The 16,359-nt window shown below is 52.8% G+C and overlaps 1 protein-coding gene across 1 annotated transcript in view; it reads right to left on the bottom strand.

Annotated features, from left to right (window-relative positions):
- Window positions 1-16,359, bottom strand: part of ENG (endoglin) — a 31,526-nt gene extending 15,167 nt beyond the window's left edge. Inside the window, exons 1-2 of the mRNA XM_026009357.2 lie at window positions 15,689-16,359; window positions 6,950-7,092 (exon numbers count right to left, since the gene is read on the bottom strand). Coding sequence (XP_025865142.2) covers window positions 6,950-7,092; window positions 15,689-15,755 — 210 coding nt within the window. The 5' untranslated portion in view covers window positions 15,756-16,359. The remainder of the gene's footprint in view (window positions 1-6,949; window positions 7,093-15,688) is intronic.

The following is a 16,359-nucleotide window of genomic DNA, read 5'->3' as shown; positions in this document are numbered from 1 at the left end:
CTGCCTTTAGCTCAGGTCATGATCCTGGGGTCCTGGGATTTAGTCTCACATCAGGCTCCCTGCAGGGAGCCTGCTTCTCCCTCTATGTCTCTGCCTCCCTCTGTGTGTCTCTCACGAATAAATAAATAAAATCTTTTTTAAAAATGATGTTTCATAAGTTCATGTTTTTGATAAATCAGTGTGTTTTTTTTAAATTAGTGTTTTCTAATAGGTTTATAACCTTTTGGTTTTTGAAATATCTTTTTAGGTCAATGTTTAAAAATATTATGCATATTATGCATCCTAAGGGCATCTGGCTGCTTAGTTGGAGGAGCATGCAACTCTTAATCTCAGGGTTGTGAGTTCAAGTCCCATGTCGGGGATGGAGGTTTCTTGAATAAATAAAACTAAAAAAAAAATATTTATCATTCTAAACACTTTAAAACTTAAAAAGTGGATTTAATATATTTTGGTAAAATATGAAATAAATAGCTAATTGTCAGAACTGACATTTTGTTCCGAGATTGTGATCACTACTTGAAACTTTTATTTAATTTGTTAATTTATTTAAAAATTGAAGTATAATTGGCAGACTTACTTGAGATTAACGTAAGCAAAAGGAGACCCACCTTGGTGGTGTTGGGAAAGACCCAGTACAGCCAACCTGCTAGAATCCTTGAGAATCTTTGAGAATCCTTGAGAATGGACCTGCCCACCCCCTCCCACCTCTTTGCCCTGATTGTATATGTACTATTGGCTTGAACAATTATGATTGCACAACCCTGTGTATCTACTAAAAACCATTCAATTGTACACTCTCAATGGGCAAACTTTACCTGGATAAAGCGGTCAAAAAAACCCACTAAATATCAGTAATTTCACATGGTTCAACATAATCTGTTCCTGGCCCTATACTGAGCATGTTACATGTGTTTTTACTGAAGCAGAGTCGGGGAGCCTCCCATTTTACAGATTTATCAGTTGAGGGTCAGAAAGGGAAACTGCCAAGGGATGTGCCAGAGGTGAAGTCAGGTGTCCAGTGCACATCAGCCTGGTACCAGAGCAGAGCCCACACCCCTGGGCTGTGTCCTCCCTCTCTCAGCCCTGCTGTCCTGGACTGCCCTGCGGTTCATCACTGTCTAGTCCCATCTGTCTGTCCTCCCCCAGGAGAGTGACCTTTGGAGTCCCATATGCAGCAAAGGCATGGGCCCTGGGGTTTGCAGATGCTGTGGATGGGCCGCAGTGGATGAGGTCCATCCTCTGCCCCTTGGTGGGCACCCACAGCCTGAGAGCACCGCAGGCCCCAGAGCAATAGGGATTTGGCAGGGAAGAGCCCCATGAACATCCATTCTTGCTGCTGCTTGGCAACTGCCCCTGGTCTCCACTCGGGAGGACAGGGTTGGGAACAAATACCAGGTAAGGCTCTCGATAAAGGAAGTTAAAAAAGAGAAGTAGAGGTCAGCGTCGGGCCAGGCTAAGGGTGAGGGCATTGGGAGACGGGCACTTCGGGACATGTGTTGTGAAACTCAACTCTTCATCCACCACTCACTCAGCTGTCCCTGTGTCCCTCCTTGCGGGGATAGGGGCTGGAAAGGGAGCAGGGGTGGAGGCCCAAGGAGGGGCAGCCATGGGCCAGAGGCACACAGCAGGTGACCACGTGCATGCTTGGGGAGGCCGGAGGCCTGGGTCCCCTCCAACCCCCCAGGGGTCCCCAAGCTCCCAGACCCCGCCGAGGCCAATTGGTTACCAGAAAACCCCAGTTGAGTTTCCACAGCAAACATTTCCATCCCAGAGCCCTGACTCATCATCACCGTCACTCCCACACACACCGACTTCCCCCTCTGCCCCTGCCCGGAGCCCAGGGGGGAAGAGAGGGGTCTGACTCGCCCCCCTCCACCTCCCAGCACCCAGCCTCCCGAATAGCAGCAGCCTGGGAATTCTAGGAGCTCTCAGCTCTGGCCTGGGCCAACTTGGGCCCACGCCCCCCTTCCCTGAGTGGGTGGGCGGGAGGCCGAGTTGCTATTTTTGTGCTAGTGTCCCACAGATTCATTGTTGGCTCAGGCGTCGGTGGCGGGAAGGGGGGATTTCGGTGAGGAGGCCCTGAACACTAGTAGCCACTTATAGAAAGTTGCTTCCAGCAATTCTTCTAGGAGTGGAGCCTTGGGGCTGCCTGCAGCCCCCACCCTCCTAGGGCCAGACTGGAGCCGGCCAGATTGGAGCCAGCCGTCCCTCCATCCACCCCAGCAGGCTCAGATGATCACACGGGCAGGATGGCAGGGGAAATGGGTCAAAGCCAGACTGACCTGAATTCAAATATGGGCTCAGTCATTAACCTGTGACCCTGGGCAGTCACGATTCCTCTCTGGGCCTCAGTTTTCTGGTCTGGAAAATTGGCTGAATGATACACCCACTTCATAGACTTGGGAGGAATCGGTGAGATTCTGCTTGCAAAATGGGGGTGTCCAGGGCCCAGCTAAATACACAGCAGTAGACTGGCTCTCATCACCTGTGACTTCCTCCTTGCCCACTCATCCAGAGGACTGCCATGGTCTGGGGAGGTCAGTGTTAAGGGTGGGCAGCAGTTAGCTAGAACTGGAGCAGGTCAAAGCTATGCCTCATGGTGGCATCCCTGCTCTGGGCCTTGGTCTCCCCATCTGTGTAGTGAGGAGTTGGGCTCAGCGATGTCCTAGTATCGTATGGTCCTTGGACTTCATCCTGCCTACTGGGGGTCCCCGTGGTTGGCATCCCGGAGACATGGTCTCTAGCCAGGTGGACACAGAATGGGCTTCCGGAACCCCCTGGGAGAGACGTGCTGAGGGACCCTGGTCAGCCTGTGTTCTTTGCTAATCTATGAAGCCAGTGCTGAGTTCTGCCTGGCGCTTCTATGCTCTTGAAGGGGCACAGGAGGTAGGCACAACTCTATCCTCGAGGGGCTTGGCAGAGAACAAGGCTAATACCTTTGAACAGCTCGAGATGAACAGCAAGTGACGCCACTAACTCCGTGGGGATGGTCACTGAGCAAATGCTCGTGTGCAAGTATATTTCTCCTGCCTTCCTTCCGTGATCCATCCATCCACCTGATATTTACTTCCAGACTGACCCTGACCTGGACACCTGCAAACAAAGCAGTGAGAGCACAGCCACTATCTCCACAAAGCGTGTTTGGCCTGTGATCTGTGCCCTTCCACCAAACCTGCCCCTACTATTTGCAAGGCCTGGGATATGAATACAGCCCACCCTCTTTTCTTTTCACCTCCTCTTCGTGAGCATAAATGTGAGGCCCAGCCTGAACGCCCAAGCTCTGCCGTGCCTGGCCCCTACAAATAATCACCTCATCCCACCCCTCTTAGGTCTGGAGGAGCTCCCACCAGCCACACAGAACCCCCTCTAGACAATGGGACTAGAAAGAGCCCCACGCAGCCCCAGGAAGAGGCACAGCACATATGGACAGGGAATTCTGGAGCCCAGGGACCCGGAGCATGAACTCGGGGACAGGTGAGGCTCTGGATGGGGATGTCCCTCTAGCCTTGCAGATACCCTATCCTGGAGGAGGAATGTAGCTGGAAGAAGGCCAGCGGAGGGCCGTGTGGGCCTCACGAACGGCCTCCTGGGATGGTCTGGGGGAGCCCAGGCCCCCTCCCACTCTTCCTCTCTGCCTGAGCAGCCTGGCCTGCCCCTCTGGTCAGGAATGAGTCAGTGCAAGAGCCTGGCAGGTTCCATTTGCTTGGGGGTGGGTGGAGTGTCTTCAGTTCCCCAGGTTTGCCCAGAAGCAGGGTGAATCAGCGGCTGCCCCAGCTCTGGCCTGGCTGCCTGGGGTTTGTTAGGAAGACAGCAGATCTGTGCAGAGTGACGGGAATCGCTGAGACACCAGGCCAGTTTCCTGTCTCTGCGGGTCAGGATGTGACCCCGGGCCCCCTCCCGGAATCCAGGCTCCAGCCTGCCTTCAGGGACCTAGTGAGATAGAGCCCCTGCCCAACAGCCCCCTAGTCTGTCTACCACGGATCTCTCTTCCCTGAGCCTGTTGGCTGCCACAGCTCATGTACACCCACCCACAGGAAATCTGAGGATTCGGAGGCTATGCATGGGTGGACAGGGAAGCTGTTTCTGTGTGCCAGAGTTTGAAGAAGGCAGCCAAAGGTCGGGAGGGCTTGGGCTGGTTGTTGAGGCCTGCTCATGTTTCTGGCCTCTAGATCTTTACTTGTGCAGTGCCCTCTGCCTAGTAATGCCCTTCACCTCTCCCCTCTGTCTGGCTAGACACCCAGAGCCTTTCACTAATCCCCCTTCCCTCCATGGCCTGTGTGCCCCCCACTGCCAATCCCATCACTCAGTACCAGGGCTGCTGATACCTGCTTCTACTTCCCCTGGCTTGAGAGTAGTTCAAGGGCAGAGATAGGGTCTGCTTTCTCTCTGCACTGTCAATGCCTATACAGGCTGGGTACAGAGCAATGTGTATGTGGGGGGACTCTCAGGCTGTGGACCTGATTCTTAGGGCTACACGGGAAGGGAGGTGCCTTCCATGTCACAGCATAGGGTCTAGTGAGATCATGGGCCCTTGGGGCAGGAAGGCCAGGACCACCTGGTGGGGAGGCCCAGCTCTATCAGGTTGGACCTCAGTTTCTCCCTCTGAAAAGAGATTCATGGCCCCTGCCTTCGCTAACTATAGCGATAACCTTTGGGAATCAAATTAGTTGACTGATGTGAAGATGTTCTGGAAACTATAGCATGCCCAGCAAGATGAGGGTCTTGGAGGCCAAAGAGGAGCCATTATAACCACAATAAGTGGAGCTACAATAAGATGAGTGGTCACTTTGGGCAGGCCTGCCCTCAATATTTGCCTGCCCTACCCCGCTGGATTCTTACAAAGTCCCCGTGAGGGAGGTAATATTATTGTCCCCGTATTTCCTGTGGAAAGCCAGGGCCTAGAGAGGCAGCTCAAGGCCGTGCTGCTGTAAGTTGGGAAGCCAAAGTTCAATCCAAAGACTGTCTGGCTCCAGAGCCCATGTTCTTAACTGTGTGTAGGGGATCCCTGGGTGGCTCAGCGGTTTAGCATCTGCCTTTGGCCCAGGGTGTGATCCTGGAGACCTGGGATCGAGTCCCGCATCAGGCTCCCTGCATAGAGCCTGCTTCTCCCTCTGCCTGTGTCTCTGTCTCTCTCTCTCTCTCTGTGTGTCTCTCATGAATAAATAAATAAAATCTTTAAAAATAAATAAATAAACAAATAAAAACCAGATGTTCCATGGACTGAATTCTCTGAAAGAGGCAGAGGATGACGGGAGGTTCTGTTGTCATGAGCTCCAGGATGACATGAGTTATACTGGCATTCTACAATGCCCCTAAAAACCCTCCAATGACTCTCACTGCCCACAGGATAAAGACCAAACTCCTTAATATACAGTGACAGGGCCTTTGCATCTCCCTGGTCCTGCCCCAAGGTGAACTGTAAGTTTCCACCACTGTGAGCCACATTTGGACCCACAGTCCTCTCAGTGAATAGCCTGGCTATTCACTCTGCCCTCTGTTCTCCTCTACTTTCTCCTTCACCCCATGAGCTCCTGGCCACCCGAGTGTTGCTTCCTTCAGGAAGACCTGTCTAATCCCACAGCAGCTGCAGTACCCCTGCCCTGTGCTCCACGAGAAAGCACCAATCCCCTGGATCCTGGCTGTCTGTCTATACATAGGCTTCCCATAGACTCAGGCACTTGGCAGGGGGCTTTTCTCTGACTCTGGCCTATTATTGAGTAATTAGGGTGGGGGAATCCCAGGCACCCAGAGGAGGCACAGAGACTGGGTCATCAGAACAGAGTGAACTTACAGAGGGCAATCTTAGGTTCCATATCATTAACCAAACTTGAAAAAAAAGACAATGGCTATGGAAACCATGTAACGTGTGCCTGGTGCTATCTCAGTTTGGGGGTTATCAAGGCCCACAGTCCTGGTGGCAGGCAGGGCGGTGGGGAGCAGGCCCCCCGATATTGGTGGTCTGGGCACCGTCTTATCACCACACAAATGTAGGGCAACTCAACAGTTTCAGGGGCAGCTTGGCTATAGGTTTGCTGAGCTGACGCCACTAAATTGCTATCAGGACCTGATGCCACACCAGCCAGGTGTGGCCACCAGCCCAGGCAGGCCAGATGCTGCCAGAACACGGATCTCCTGGGGAGCCAGGTGATAGCTGAGCTCATGGTCTTCTGGAATCTAGTGTGATCTCTGGCCTTGGGCATGTTGGCTTCACCTCTCTAGTCCCGCCTCAGTTTCCTCCTCCTTCAAGAAGTGGGGGTACTAACAGACTCTGACAGATGGGCCCTTGGGAGGTTTCATATATGGATGATATTGAACTCCATTCCTGGCTCTTAGTAGATCCCTAATAGTACCTAGCACATAGTAAACCTCATGTAGAATCCAGCACACAGTGAGCCTGGGGCAGAAGCTAGCACATAGTAAGCACTCAGTGAGTTATTATCATTAGGAGGAACTTAGACTAGGGCTGGACCCCAGTAGGGATGGTGGTCTGCAAGGGGGCATCACTGGCTTCCGATCTCTGTGGGCTGCCTGGCCACGTCACAGTTGTTCAGTGGGGGAAATTTGAGCTCAGTGAGGGAAGCACTTGTTCAAAATCCAAGCTGCCTAGAGGGGAGCTCATTTCCCTGAGAAGCAGCAAGCTCCCCACCATTGCAGGTGCATAGGTGACAGCACACCTGGTCCGTTCCACCACTCACCTGGCTCTTCTCCATCCAGTTATTGGCCAAACCCAGCCCTTCCCACCTGGGTCTTATGGCATCCAGAAGACCTCCATGATGCCAACCCCAGAAATGCCATCCCTTACTGGCCGTGGGAGATGCCGACATCTCCCTGCTGGTGGTGGCTCTGTTGAGGACGTCGACCACTGTTCCAGGGACAGCCACAAGGAAAGCTCCCCTCATCCCATTGGTCCTGTCTTTCTCTCCCCCAAACCCTGCCATCAGGCACTCACCCTTGAGGATTCCAGGAAGAGAATATGAACTTCCACGGTAGCATTGGGGACCTGAGCCACGCAGCCCTCAGAAACCTGACTTGTAATGTATGTCACCTCGGCGTCCACAGGCTGTAAGTCACAATGGATTGTTTCTGCAAGACCTGTTGGGGAAGCACAGCCCAGAGAGCACTAGGTAAGAATAAGGTGGTGACAATCACTCCCACTTTCTGAGGGCCTAGGGCTTGGCACTGGCTTAGGGCTATCTGCATCCCTACAAGGTAGATATCATATATCCATTCCATAGACAGAGAAACTAAGGCTTAGTAAGGAAAAGTCTCTTGCCCAATATCACAGTGAGACTAGGGGTAGGGGTGACAGATCAAATGCCAGTTAAATTTAAATAAATAAAAAATGATCAATTTTTATTTTTATTTATTTTTAAATAAGATTTTATTTATTTATTCATGAGAGACAAAGAGAGAGGCAGAGACACAGACAGAGGGAGAAGCAGACTCCATGAAGGGAGCCCAATGTGGGACTTGATCCCAGAACCCTGGGATCACATCCTGAACCAAAGGCAGACGCTCAACCACTGAGCCACCCAGGCATCCCAAAACGATCAATTTTTAAAAGTATAAGTGTATCCCAAATATTGCATGGGACATGTTTATACTGAAAAAAATTTTTTAACTGTTTATCTGAAACTCAAATTTAACTGGGCATCCTATATTTTTACTTGCTATGTCTGGCAACCCTAGCTCACAGGCGCACACACTCCAAGCCTCCAGGCTGGTTCACTCTAAAGGGAGACAAGAGATAAGATCCAGAGAAGAAAGCCTCCCATCCTGGTCCTCGAGGAGGCTGGGAGGAATGGGGCCAAGGAGGGTTGAGAGCCTCCTGGCCCCAAGGGACAGAGCGAGCCAGAAGGGCGGCCTGGGTTCAGAGGGCGACAGTGGGAGGAGGCCTGGGCCGCAGAGCCTGCCCCTGGGCTGCCCGGAAACACAGGTCCTGAGGGAAGGGAATGGAATTTCACCCTGACCCAGCAGAGGAGGAAGAGGAAATGAGGCCCCTACACCTCGTCCTAAGGAATGTGCCAAGGAAGGGGGGGCTCCGGAGGAGGGAAGGAGGACAGAGAAAGGGAGACTGTTTGTAAGTTTGTGTCTCCATCTTGTCGCGCTCACTTCCTGTTTTCTTGGAGATCAAAGATGGGCGCGGAGGAGCTGGCCTCACGTCCAGCCGTCGCCAGCTCAGGGGATGGGGGGTAGGGAGGCTCAGGCTATTGGGCTATCTTTTTCCAAAGCCTGCCTCCCTGTGCTCAGGACCCCTTGAGGTCAGAGAAGGACTTAAGATGGCCGTCCCTGGCCGCCGCCATGCCACCCGCCAGCAGCACCTTGGGAGGAGAAGTTCAGGACGAGGACGTTTGGCAGCCATGGAGGCCCAGGCTTTCTAACTCCTTGTCCTGGCCCTGTCCAGTACGTGGGTGTCACAGTGCAAGTGTCATGTGGCATTTTGATTCAAGGCAAGGTCTCTGGAGCCAGGCTGACCTGGGTTTGAACCTGAACTTCCTAACTATGTGGCTTTAGTGAAGGATTTCACCACTTTGGGCTTCAGTTTCCTCATCTGTAAAAGGAAAATTAGAACCCACATAACCCATTGAGGATGTTGGGAAGACTATGAGAACAGTTCTTTTGGTTACAATTATTTGATTGACTTCAGTTACTGGAGAAGAATGGACTGTCTTAGGGGGTAGGGGTGAAGTGGTGGGAAGGGGTGGTCTGCAGGTGAGAGACCTCTGATGGGGAGGACTCTGGAGCCTCAGGCCAGCAGACTTCCTCACCCCAACAGATGCAAGGGCTGACAGCATGTCCTGCTGTCCACCCCCTGGTGACCCACTAAGCCCCTCAGGGCTCCCCACCCTCTCTCTCTGTCCCTATCAGCAAACACAGACCTCTCAGCTGCTACCTGGTCCAAACTCTTTCTATACAGATGGGGAAACTGAGGCCCAGAGAGGTGGGATGTGCCGGAGTTACATGGCACATGGCTGACCAGGCTGGGCCTCAGACCCACTTCTCTCCATATGACCTGGGGTCTGGTCTGCAGATTAGCTCAGTGCCTTCCTCCTTTCCTTCGGACTTTCCCTGCCCCCTCCCCAGACTTCCAGGAACCCCAGTTCCTCCTGGATTGCCTGGGCTGCCCAGGGCCACCTCCTCCATGCCGTCAGCAGGAGAGGCCATGGGCCTGCCCATTATGTAATGATCAGATAACAGGCCAGGCTGGGAGATCAGATAAGAGGTCCATTTATTTTGGGGCCTTTTCGAATCCTGGCTGCCCCCACCCCGCAGACGAGAATGGGGAGACAGGAGGGAGTATGACGCCCGGGCCTGTCTCCCGGAGCCAGAGGCGGGCCCAGACAGAGCTGAAAACAATCCCCTGGCACCAAGGGAAACGCCAGGGCCTCCCGGGACCCAGCTTGAAGGAGGCGCCGCTAGGGGCCTGGGTGACCCGGCCCGAGTGAGAGACCCAGGAGCCACCTCCCCACCTCTGTCCCCTTCCTCCTCTGCCCCCACCCATGAGCACAGAGCCACCTCGGGGCTTTCCACATGGGGCACCCCAGCACCTTGAAAGGCCACAGAGAACAATGGTCAAGGAAAGCAACTCCAGAGCCAGACAGCCTCGGTCAAATCCCAGCTCTCCCCCTCAAAACGATGGTCACCTTGAGCAAAAGCCTAACTTCTCTGGGCCTCAGTTTCTCCATTTGCAAAACAGCTTCTATCATGCTTCCTGAGAGCCAGGCACTGTTTTGAGGCCTTACATGAATTCATTCATTTGATCCTTGCAGCAGCCATACACATGGGTACTGTTATTGTAACCATCTGACGCCTGGGGAGACAAGATCCTCCAGGTATAAGAATTTGCTACAAGAAATTGCCTGAGGCTGCCCCGCTATGAAGTGTCAGTGTCTGTACTTGAACCAGGCGATCCAGTTCTTGCACACAGGATCCACCTCACAGCTGTGTGTCAGCCTGGCACCCAGTAAGTGTTCTGAACACAGTGGCTGTGATTGCTTCCTAATGCCAGGGCAGAGCCTTTCACAGGCTTTTTCTCTTCTTCACTCACCCAGCTATCCAACCATCCTTTGCTCCTTTCAGGGTCCCATTCTAGCCTCCCGGATGGCCCAACTTCCAGCCCAGCCACCCTCAGCGAGGCCTCAAGGCTCCCTTCTCCAGTCTTCCCTGAGGCTCCTCAGTGCCTGCAGGGACAACTCCACACTCCACAACCTAATGTGGAATTAAGAAGTGCAGGGACCTGGGACGCCTGGGTGGCTCAGAGGTTGAGCATCTGACTTCAGCTCAGGACGTGGTCCTGGAGTCCCACATCGAGTCCCACATCCGGCTCCCCTTGAGGAGCCTGCTTCTCCCTCTGCCTAAGTCTCTGCCTCTCTCTGTGTGTATTTCATGAATAAATAAATAAAAGCTTAAAAAAAAAAAAGAAATGCAGGGATCTGATCGATACCAAGGTTCAGATCCTGATCCTGCCAACTTCCAGCTTCTTTCCTGTGCCTCAGTGTATTATCTGTACAATGGGTATGGTGGCAATCACAATAGCTTCCTCATCAAGTTGCTGAGACTGTGCAGATGACAGCTGCATGGCACCCAGGGGACCCATGATGCATGAGGTGGCTCGGGCCGGGCAGCTGTTTTCATGAGTACTTACGCCCATTGGGCAGAGGTGAGCTTCTCCTCCAAACACATCTCATTCCCTGCAGCTGCCCTGCTCTTTCCCAGACCAGTGGTCTTCCTTTACTTGACCTCTTGGTCAACTTCTATTCAACCTTCAAAGCCCTATTGTGAAAGTCTTCTCGTCGGAACCAATCCAGTGGCACTCTCTGGGAGGGCCAGTGTCGGGGACAAGAAGGGGACCAAACCTCATTGCCCCTCAGGCAGTATTTTGCAGTGGTTAGAATCAGGGTGCAAACCCCAGCTGCTCATTTCTGGGCTATTACTTGGGCAAATTTCTTCGCCTGCCTATGCCCCAGGCTCCTCAGCTGTGAAATGGGGGAGACAAGTGTCTGCTTCACTGGGCTTTTGTGAAGGTTAAATCTGATGGTACCCATTAGGTCTAGAGCATTGTGTGTATGGCAGAGAGTGGGTGCTGAATCAGTGTCAGCAGTAACATTTGTCTCTTCACCCCCATCCTGGTCCCAGGTACGAAGTCAGCTCAGCCCAGGATGATGGTCTTCTTCACCCTCCAGGGCTGATGTCCCAGTGCCAGGGCTGGAGCCAGGTCTTAGTGTCACTCTCTGTCTGGCTGAGACAAGAGAGAATCTCAACGGTCCTGTCTCCACTGTCCCCAGGGTCTCATCCTCTCCTGGCTCACACAGCTCCTCTTTTACCTCCTGGCAAATGGGAAGCTGCTCTGGAGTGTGGGCTCGAAGAGATGGATATTTGTTGTCTCTGTCCCATGTCACTCGCCTCTCTGGAGGGGCCCAGATCCCCACACAGGTGGCAGGTACCACAGGGCTCCAAGTCCCGCCTCTGCCCCATCCTCCAGTGAAGCCTTGTCCACACCAGAAATACTCTGATCCCAGCCACCCAACATGGGCCTCAAATCCCAGCACCCCTACATTTCTGGGACTCTATCCAAGTGAAATACTCCAAAATACAGGAAGAGATGCATGTACCAAAAATGTGCATGGTGGTGGTATTTATAACTAGCCTTATTGGGGAAACCACCTAAATATTCAACAATAAGGGATTCATTAGACAAACGACAGGATGGCACATTCAAGGGAAAGAATATTCTGGAACCATAGTGGGACAGTTATGGAGTCTACATGACAACATAGAAACCTTCTGGATCATAAGAAGGGTACCCAAGATTCTCAAATATTGACCCATCTGCATTAAAGTTACCTTAAAAAGCTAGACAAAGGGACTTGGGTGGCTCAGTGGTTGAGCATCCACCTTCGTCTCAGGTCATAATGGCAGGGTCCTAGGATCGAGTCTTGCATCGGGCTCCCGGCAGGAAGCCTGCTTCTCCTTCTGCCTGTGTCTCTGCCTCTCTGTGTGTGTCTCTCATGAGTAAATAAATAAAATCTTCAGAAAAAAAAAAAAAAAAAACTAGACGAAAACTAGTATTCAACCCACCAGCATGCTAACAATGCCTATATTAATCAAAGAACTTGGGAAGTCATTTTCCCCCTTCTTATCTATGCTCTTTGAGGAATAGTCTGAAGTGAATATGTAATTAAATTGCTCTTCAAAAATCTACGTGTTTGTTCTTTAGGAAAAAAAAAAAATACAGCATGGCAGAAAAGTGTGTCTTAGAGACAATTCCCTAGAGGAAGCTTGTGCTGAGATCAGGAACATCGAGATTGTCCCCATGTGTACCATGCACTGTTCCTATTTGATTCTGATAGAAATGGAGTCACTGCTGCTTGAGCACCCAACACTGTGTCCCAGACACCCGTCCACGGTAGTGTAGACACAGGTTCAGGTTTTTCTCCATTTCAGCCGCAGGGTATTTCACTAAAAAATAATTCATTTGCTAGGGCCTAGGCTGATGGGTTTTTGTTACAGGTACCTATGGATCATACAGGTCCTTGCAGAGTTGGGCACGTGACTCCACAGGGCTGAAGGTTGAGCTGGTGCACAAATTAGGGTTTTGAGACATTCTGCCAAGTTTTATTCCCAGAAGGCTGGACTCCTTCTTGGACCTGTTTTTCACCCATTTTAACCTTCTCCAGCCTGACTGAGGATGCCTTGGTCACTCCCACCCCACTCCCAGCGTGAAGATCTCGGTTCCACACCCTGACCTGGGCCTCTGTCTGCCCTCCATGGGCCTCAGTTTCCCAGACTGTCACAGAGTTGGGCTGGATGGTTTGGAATGTCCTTGAACTGTATGATCACTGGGGTATTAGAACCTGCTCCTAGGAGCAAGCTGATAAATTATCAGGTTTTGTAATCTGCGATTAAACACAGCCATTGTGGGGATCCCTGGGTGGCTCAGCGGTTTGGCGCCAGCCTTTGGCCCAGGGCGCAATCCTGGAGTCCCGGGATCGAGTCCCGCGTCGAGCTCCCAGCATGGAGCCTGCTTCTCCCTCTGCCTGTGTCTCTGCCTCTCTATCTATCTATCTATCATAAATGAATAAATAAAAAATCTTTAAAAAATAAAAATAATAACAAAAAATAAACACAGCCATTGTTAAAAATTAAATTGTGGGGCACCCTGATGGCTCAGTAGGTTAAGTGTCTGCCTTCAGCTCATGATCCTATGGTTCTGGGATCGAGCCCTGCGTTGGGCTCCCTGCTCAGCAGGGGAGTCTGCTCCTCCCTCTCTCTCTGCCCCTCTTTCTCTCTCTCTCAAGTAAATAAATAATATCTTTTTTAAAAAAATAAATTTTGGGGCACCTGGCTGGCTCAGTCAGTGGAGTATATGACTCTTGATCTCGGGGTTGTAGGTTTGAGCCCCATTACTTAAAAATAAAATCTTAGGGGATCCCTGGGTGGCTCAGCAGTTCAGCGCCTGCCTCTGGCCTAGAGCATGGTCCTGGAACCCCAGGATCGAGTCCCACATTGGGCTCCTGCATGGAGCCTGCTTTTCCCTCTGCCTGTGTCTCCACCTCTCTGTCTCTGTCTCTCTGTCTCTAATGAATAAGTAAATAAAATCTTTAAAAAAAAATAAAATAAAATCTTAAAAAATTAAATTTTAGGGGCCCCTGGGTGACTCAGTGGATGAGCATCTGCCTTTGGCTCAGATCGTGATCCCAGGTCCTGGGATCGAGTCCCACATCAGGCTAACTGCAGGGAAACTGTTTCTCCCTCTGCCTATGTCTCTGCCTCTCTCTGTGTTTCTCATGAATAAATAAATAAAATCTTTTAAAATAATTTAAGTTTTACAAGCTTAAAAATAAATTACATTTTAAAAATGGTAATAGGGATCCCTGGGTGGCACAGCGGTTTGGCGCCTGCCTTTGGCCCAGGGCGCGATCCTGGAGACCCGGGATCGAATCCCACGTCGGGCTCCTGGTGCATGGAGCCTGCTTCTCCCTCTGCCTGTGTCTCTGCCTGTTTCTCTCTCTCTCTGTGTGTGACTATCATAAAAAAAAAAATTGTAATAAATGTCAAAACTCATTATTTCCTAGCTATTTTACTCCATTTTTCTAAACCTATGCTCTTGAGGTCAGATGTCTGTTGCATCTGTGTGGCAAAGATACCAAAGGGTCTATGGACACCGCATCCCAACTGCAAGGTTGGTGAGTTGGTAGCTTGAAATCAGCCATATGAGAACATTTATACCCTGGACATTAACAAACACTATCCCCAACACCCTCCACCCCTGTTGTTAATTATTTGCCAGCACACCATTGCTTTCCATCCCATAGAACCAGACCCTAAAGCTCTACACAGATCTTTCTCTGATGAGATGAAGAAGACAGTGTTATCAAGTTAGACACGTGGGGGAGGCAGGAGAAAGGGCAGCCTGGAGGCCTATCGTGGAGCCCAGGTAGGCTTCTGTCTAAGCTGTGTGAACCTGGCAGGTACAGCCTCTACTTCCTCTCCTGTGAAATGTGGAGATAAAGGCAGCCATCTTACCGGGTTTCGGGGAGCTCTATGGGGGTGGAGGGTGCGTATTACACATGCTTAGGAACCACAAGCCTAGGGTGAAATCTGTGCTCGGTCACTTAATGCCTGAGACAGTTTCCAGTGATCAGTAAGACAGGGGTAGGCGTTTAGAGACCAAGGACTAGGGGCTTTAAAGTCCACAGGTTGGGATCAGGTGGGGAGGGTGGCCACCACTGTACTCTTCCCCTACACTCTCTCCTCCCCACCCCCAGATCCTTTAGACAGCTTCTGGATGTGCCGTAGATGAAGGGTGCCCACCGGACTGTCTGCGGAGTGGACATAGCGAGGCCGGCATGAGTGGGATGAGAGTGGGATGAAGGTCTGGGAGTCCCCAGCTCCTCATGGTCCCTCATCTGGTCACTTTTGGAAGGCCGCAGAACCATGACCACCTGGGAAAGCCCCCAGACAGAGAAGCCCCTGCAGAGCCCTGGGCCCGTGTCCCCACCCTGCAGCATCTTGAGGAAGAGAAAGTAAGTAGAGACAGAGGGAGAGCCCTATGTTCAAGAATGTTCTGGGAGCCGCTCAGGGACCCTGGGGAGGTGAGAGGCAGGAATTTGAAGCGAATCATAAACCCTCAATAACAACACAGAATCCTCCAGCCCGCTCTGGAGCTCGCTCTCTAAGCATGGCCTCACCACCGGCCCCCCGGCTGCCCCAGAGGAGTTCCGTTGCCATCCCTGCTCTGCTCAGAGGCCCAAAGGTAGTCCCCCCAACATCACACCAGGAGGAAGTAACCACGTGAGATTTGAACCAAGAGCCTTAGTGCTGACTGCGAATCCACAGGCCCTCCTTCCCACGGGTTCCTCAGATGGGAACCTGAAGGCCCAGAGAGGGCAGGAGACCCTCCCCCGACTGCACAGCACTCTGCGACCTAGGCTTCCTGGGGAGAAACTAGACTTAGCTGGTAGGGCAGAGGCCAGAGGCCGGGATTAAGGCAAATAACTCATCCCTTTATGCTTGAGACTTTTAGAGCTGAAAGTTATCTAGCCAAGACCAGATGGCGGGTACCCCCCTCTGGTGTCCAAGCCCCCCAGTACAGCCCCACTGGGCATGAGGTCAGGACCAGGAGAGATGCCGGGAGCACATGGGGCCGAGGCTCCCCCACCCCACCCCAGGGTCCCCCGAAACCTACCTGTACGTCTGAGGCTGCAGATGGCCAGGAGTAGGGCGACGACCAGGGGAAGCGCGGTGCGGTCCATGCGGTCCACCAGGGGGTCTGCGCACGGGGCCTTATCCGGTGTCCAGGGGCAGGGCTGCGGGTGGGTGTGGGGGCCGGCGTGGGCGCGAGCGGGGACCCGAGGGGAACAGGCGGCCTGAGCGACGGCGTCCCCGCTCCAGCCTTCTGAGGTGGCGGCGGAGGGGTCAGGAGAAGTGGGCACAGGGGCGCCGGGCCGGGCCGGGGGTCACGGCCAGAGGATGAGCAGGGCGGGGGTGCCGGGTCCTGGGGCGGTGGAGGCGGAGGCGGCAGCGGCAGGTCCCAGGTCCGGGCCTGGGGATGCAGCTGGAGGCTGGGGGGTCTGACAGGCAGCGGTGGGGAGCTCCGGGCTCATCCAGGCCGGCCTGGGAGGCAGGAAATGCGCTTCCTTAGAGAAGGGGCCGGGCCAGGCGGCCTGCCAGGCGCGCAGAGGAAGTGCCACGGGCTTTGTCGCTGGGTGGGGGGCCCTCGGGCTGGGGTGGGGGGGAATTGCGGTGGGGGGGTAGTGGGAGGGCCCAGGCTCCAGGCTGGTCTCCCTATGCACCCCACCCTCCCATCCCACCCCCTGCAGGGCCAGCTGCTGGGGCCCATCTGGCAGCCCCCAAAGC

Source organism: Vulpes vulpes, chromosome 2 (assembly GCF_048418805.1).
Source record: "Vulpes vulpes isolate BD-2025 chromosome 2, VulVul3, whole genome shotgun sequence".
Lineage (NCBI taxonomy): Eukaryota > Metazoa > Chordata > Mammalia > Carnivora > Canidae > Vulpes > Vulpes vulpes.
Note: the sequence above shows the minus strand (reverse complement) of the source record. Positions and strands in the feature narration are given on the sequence as shown.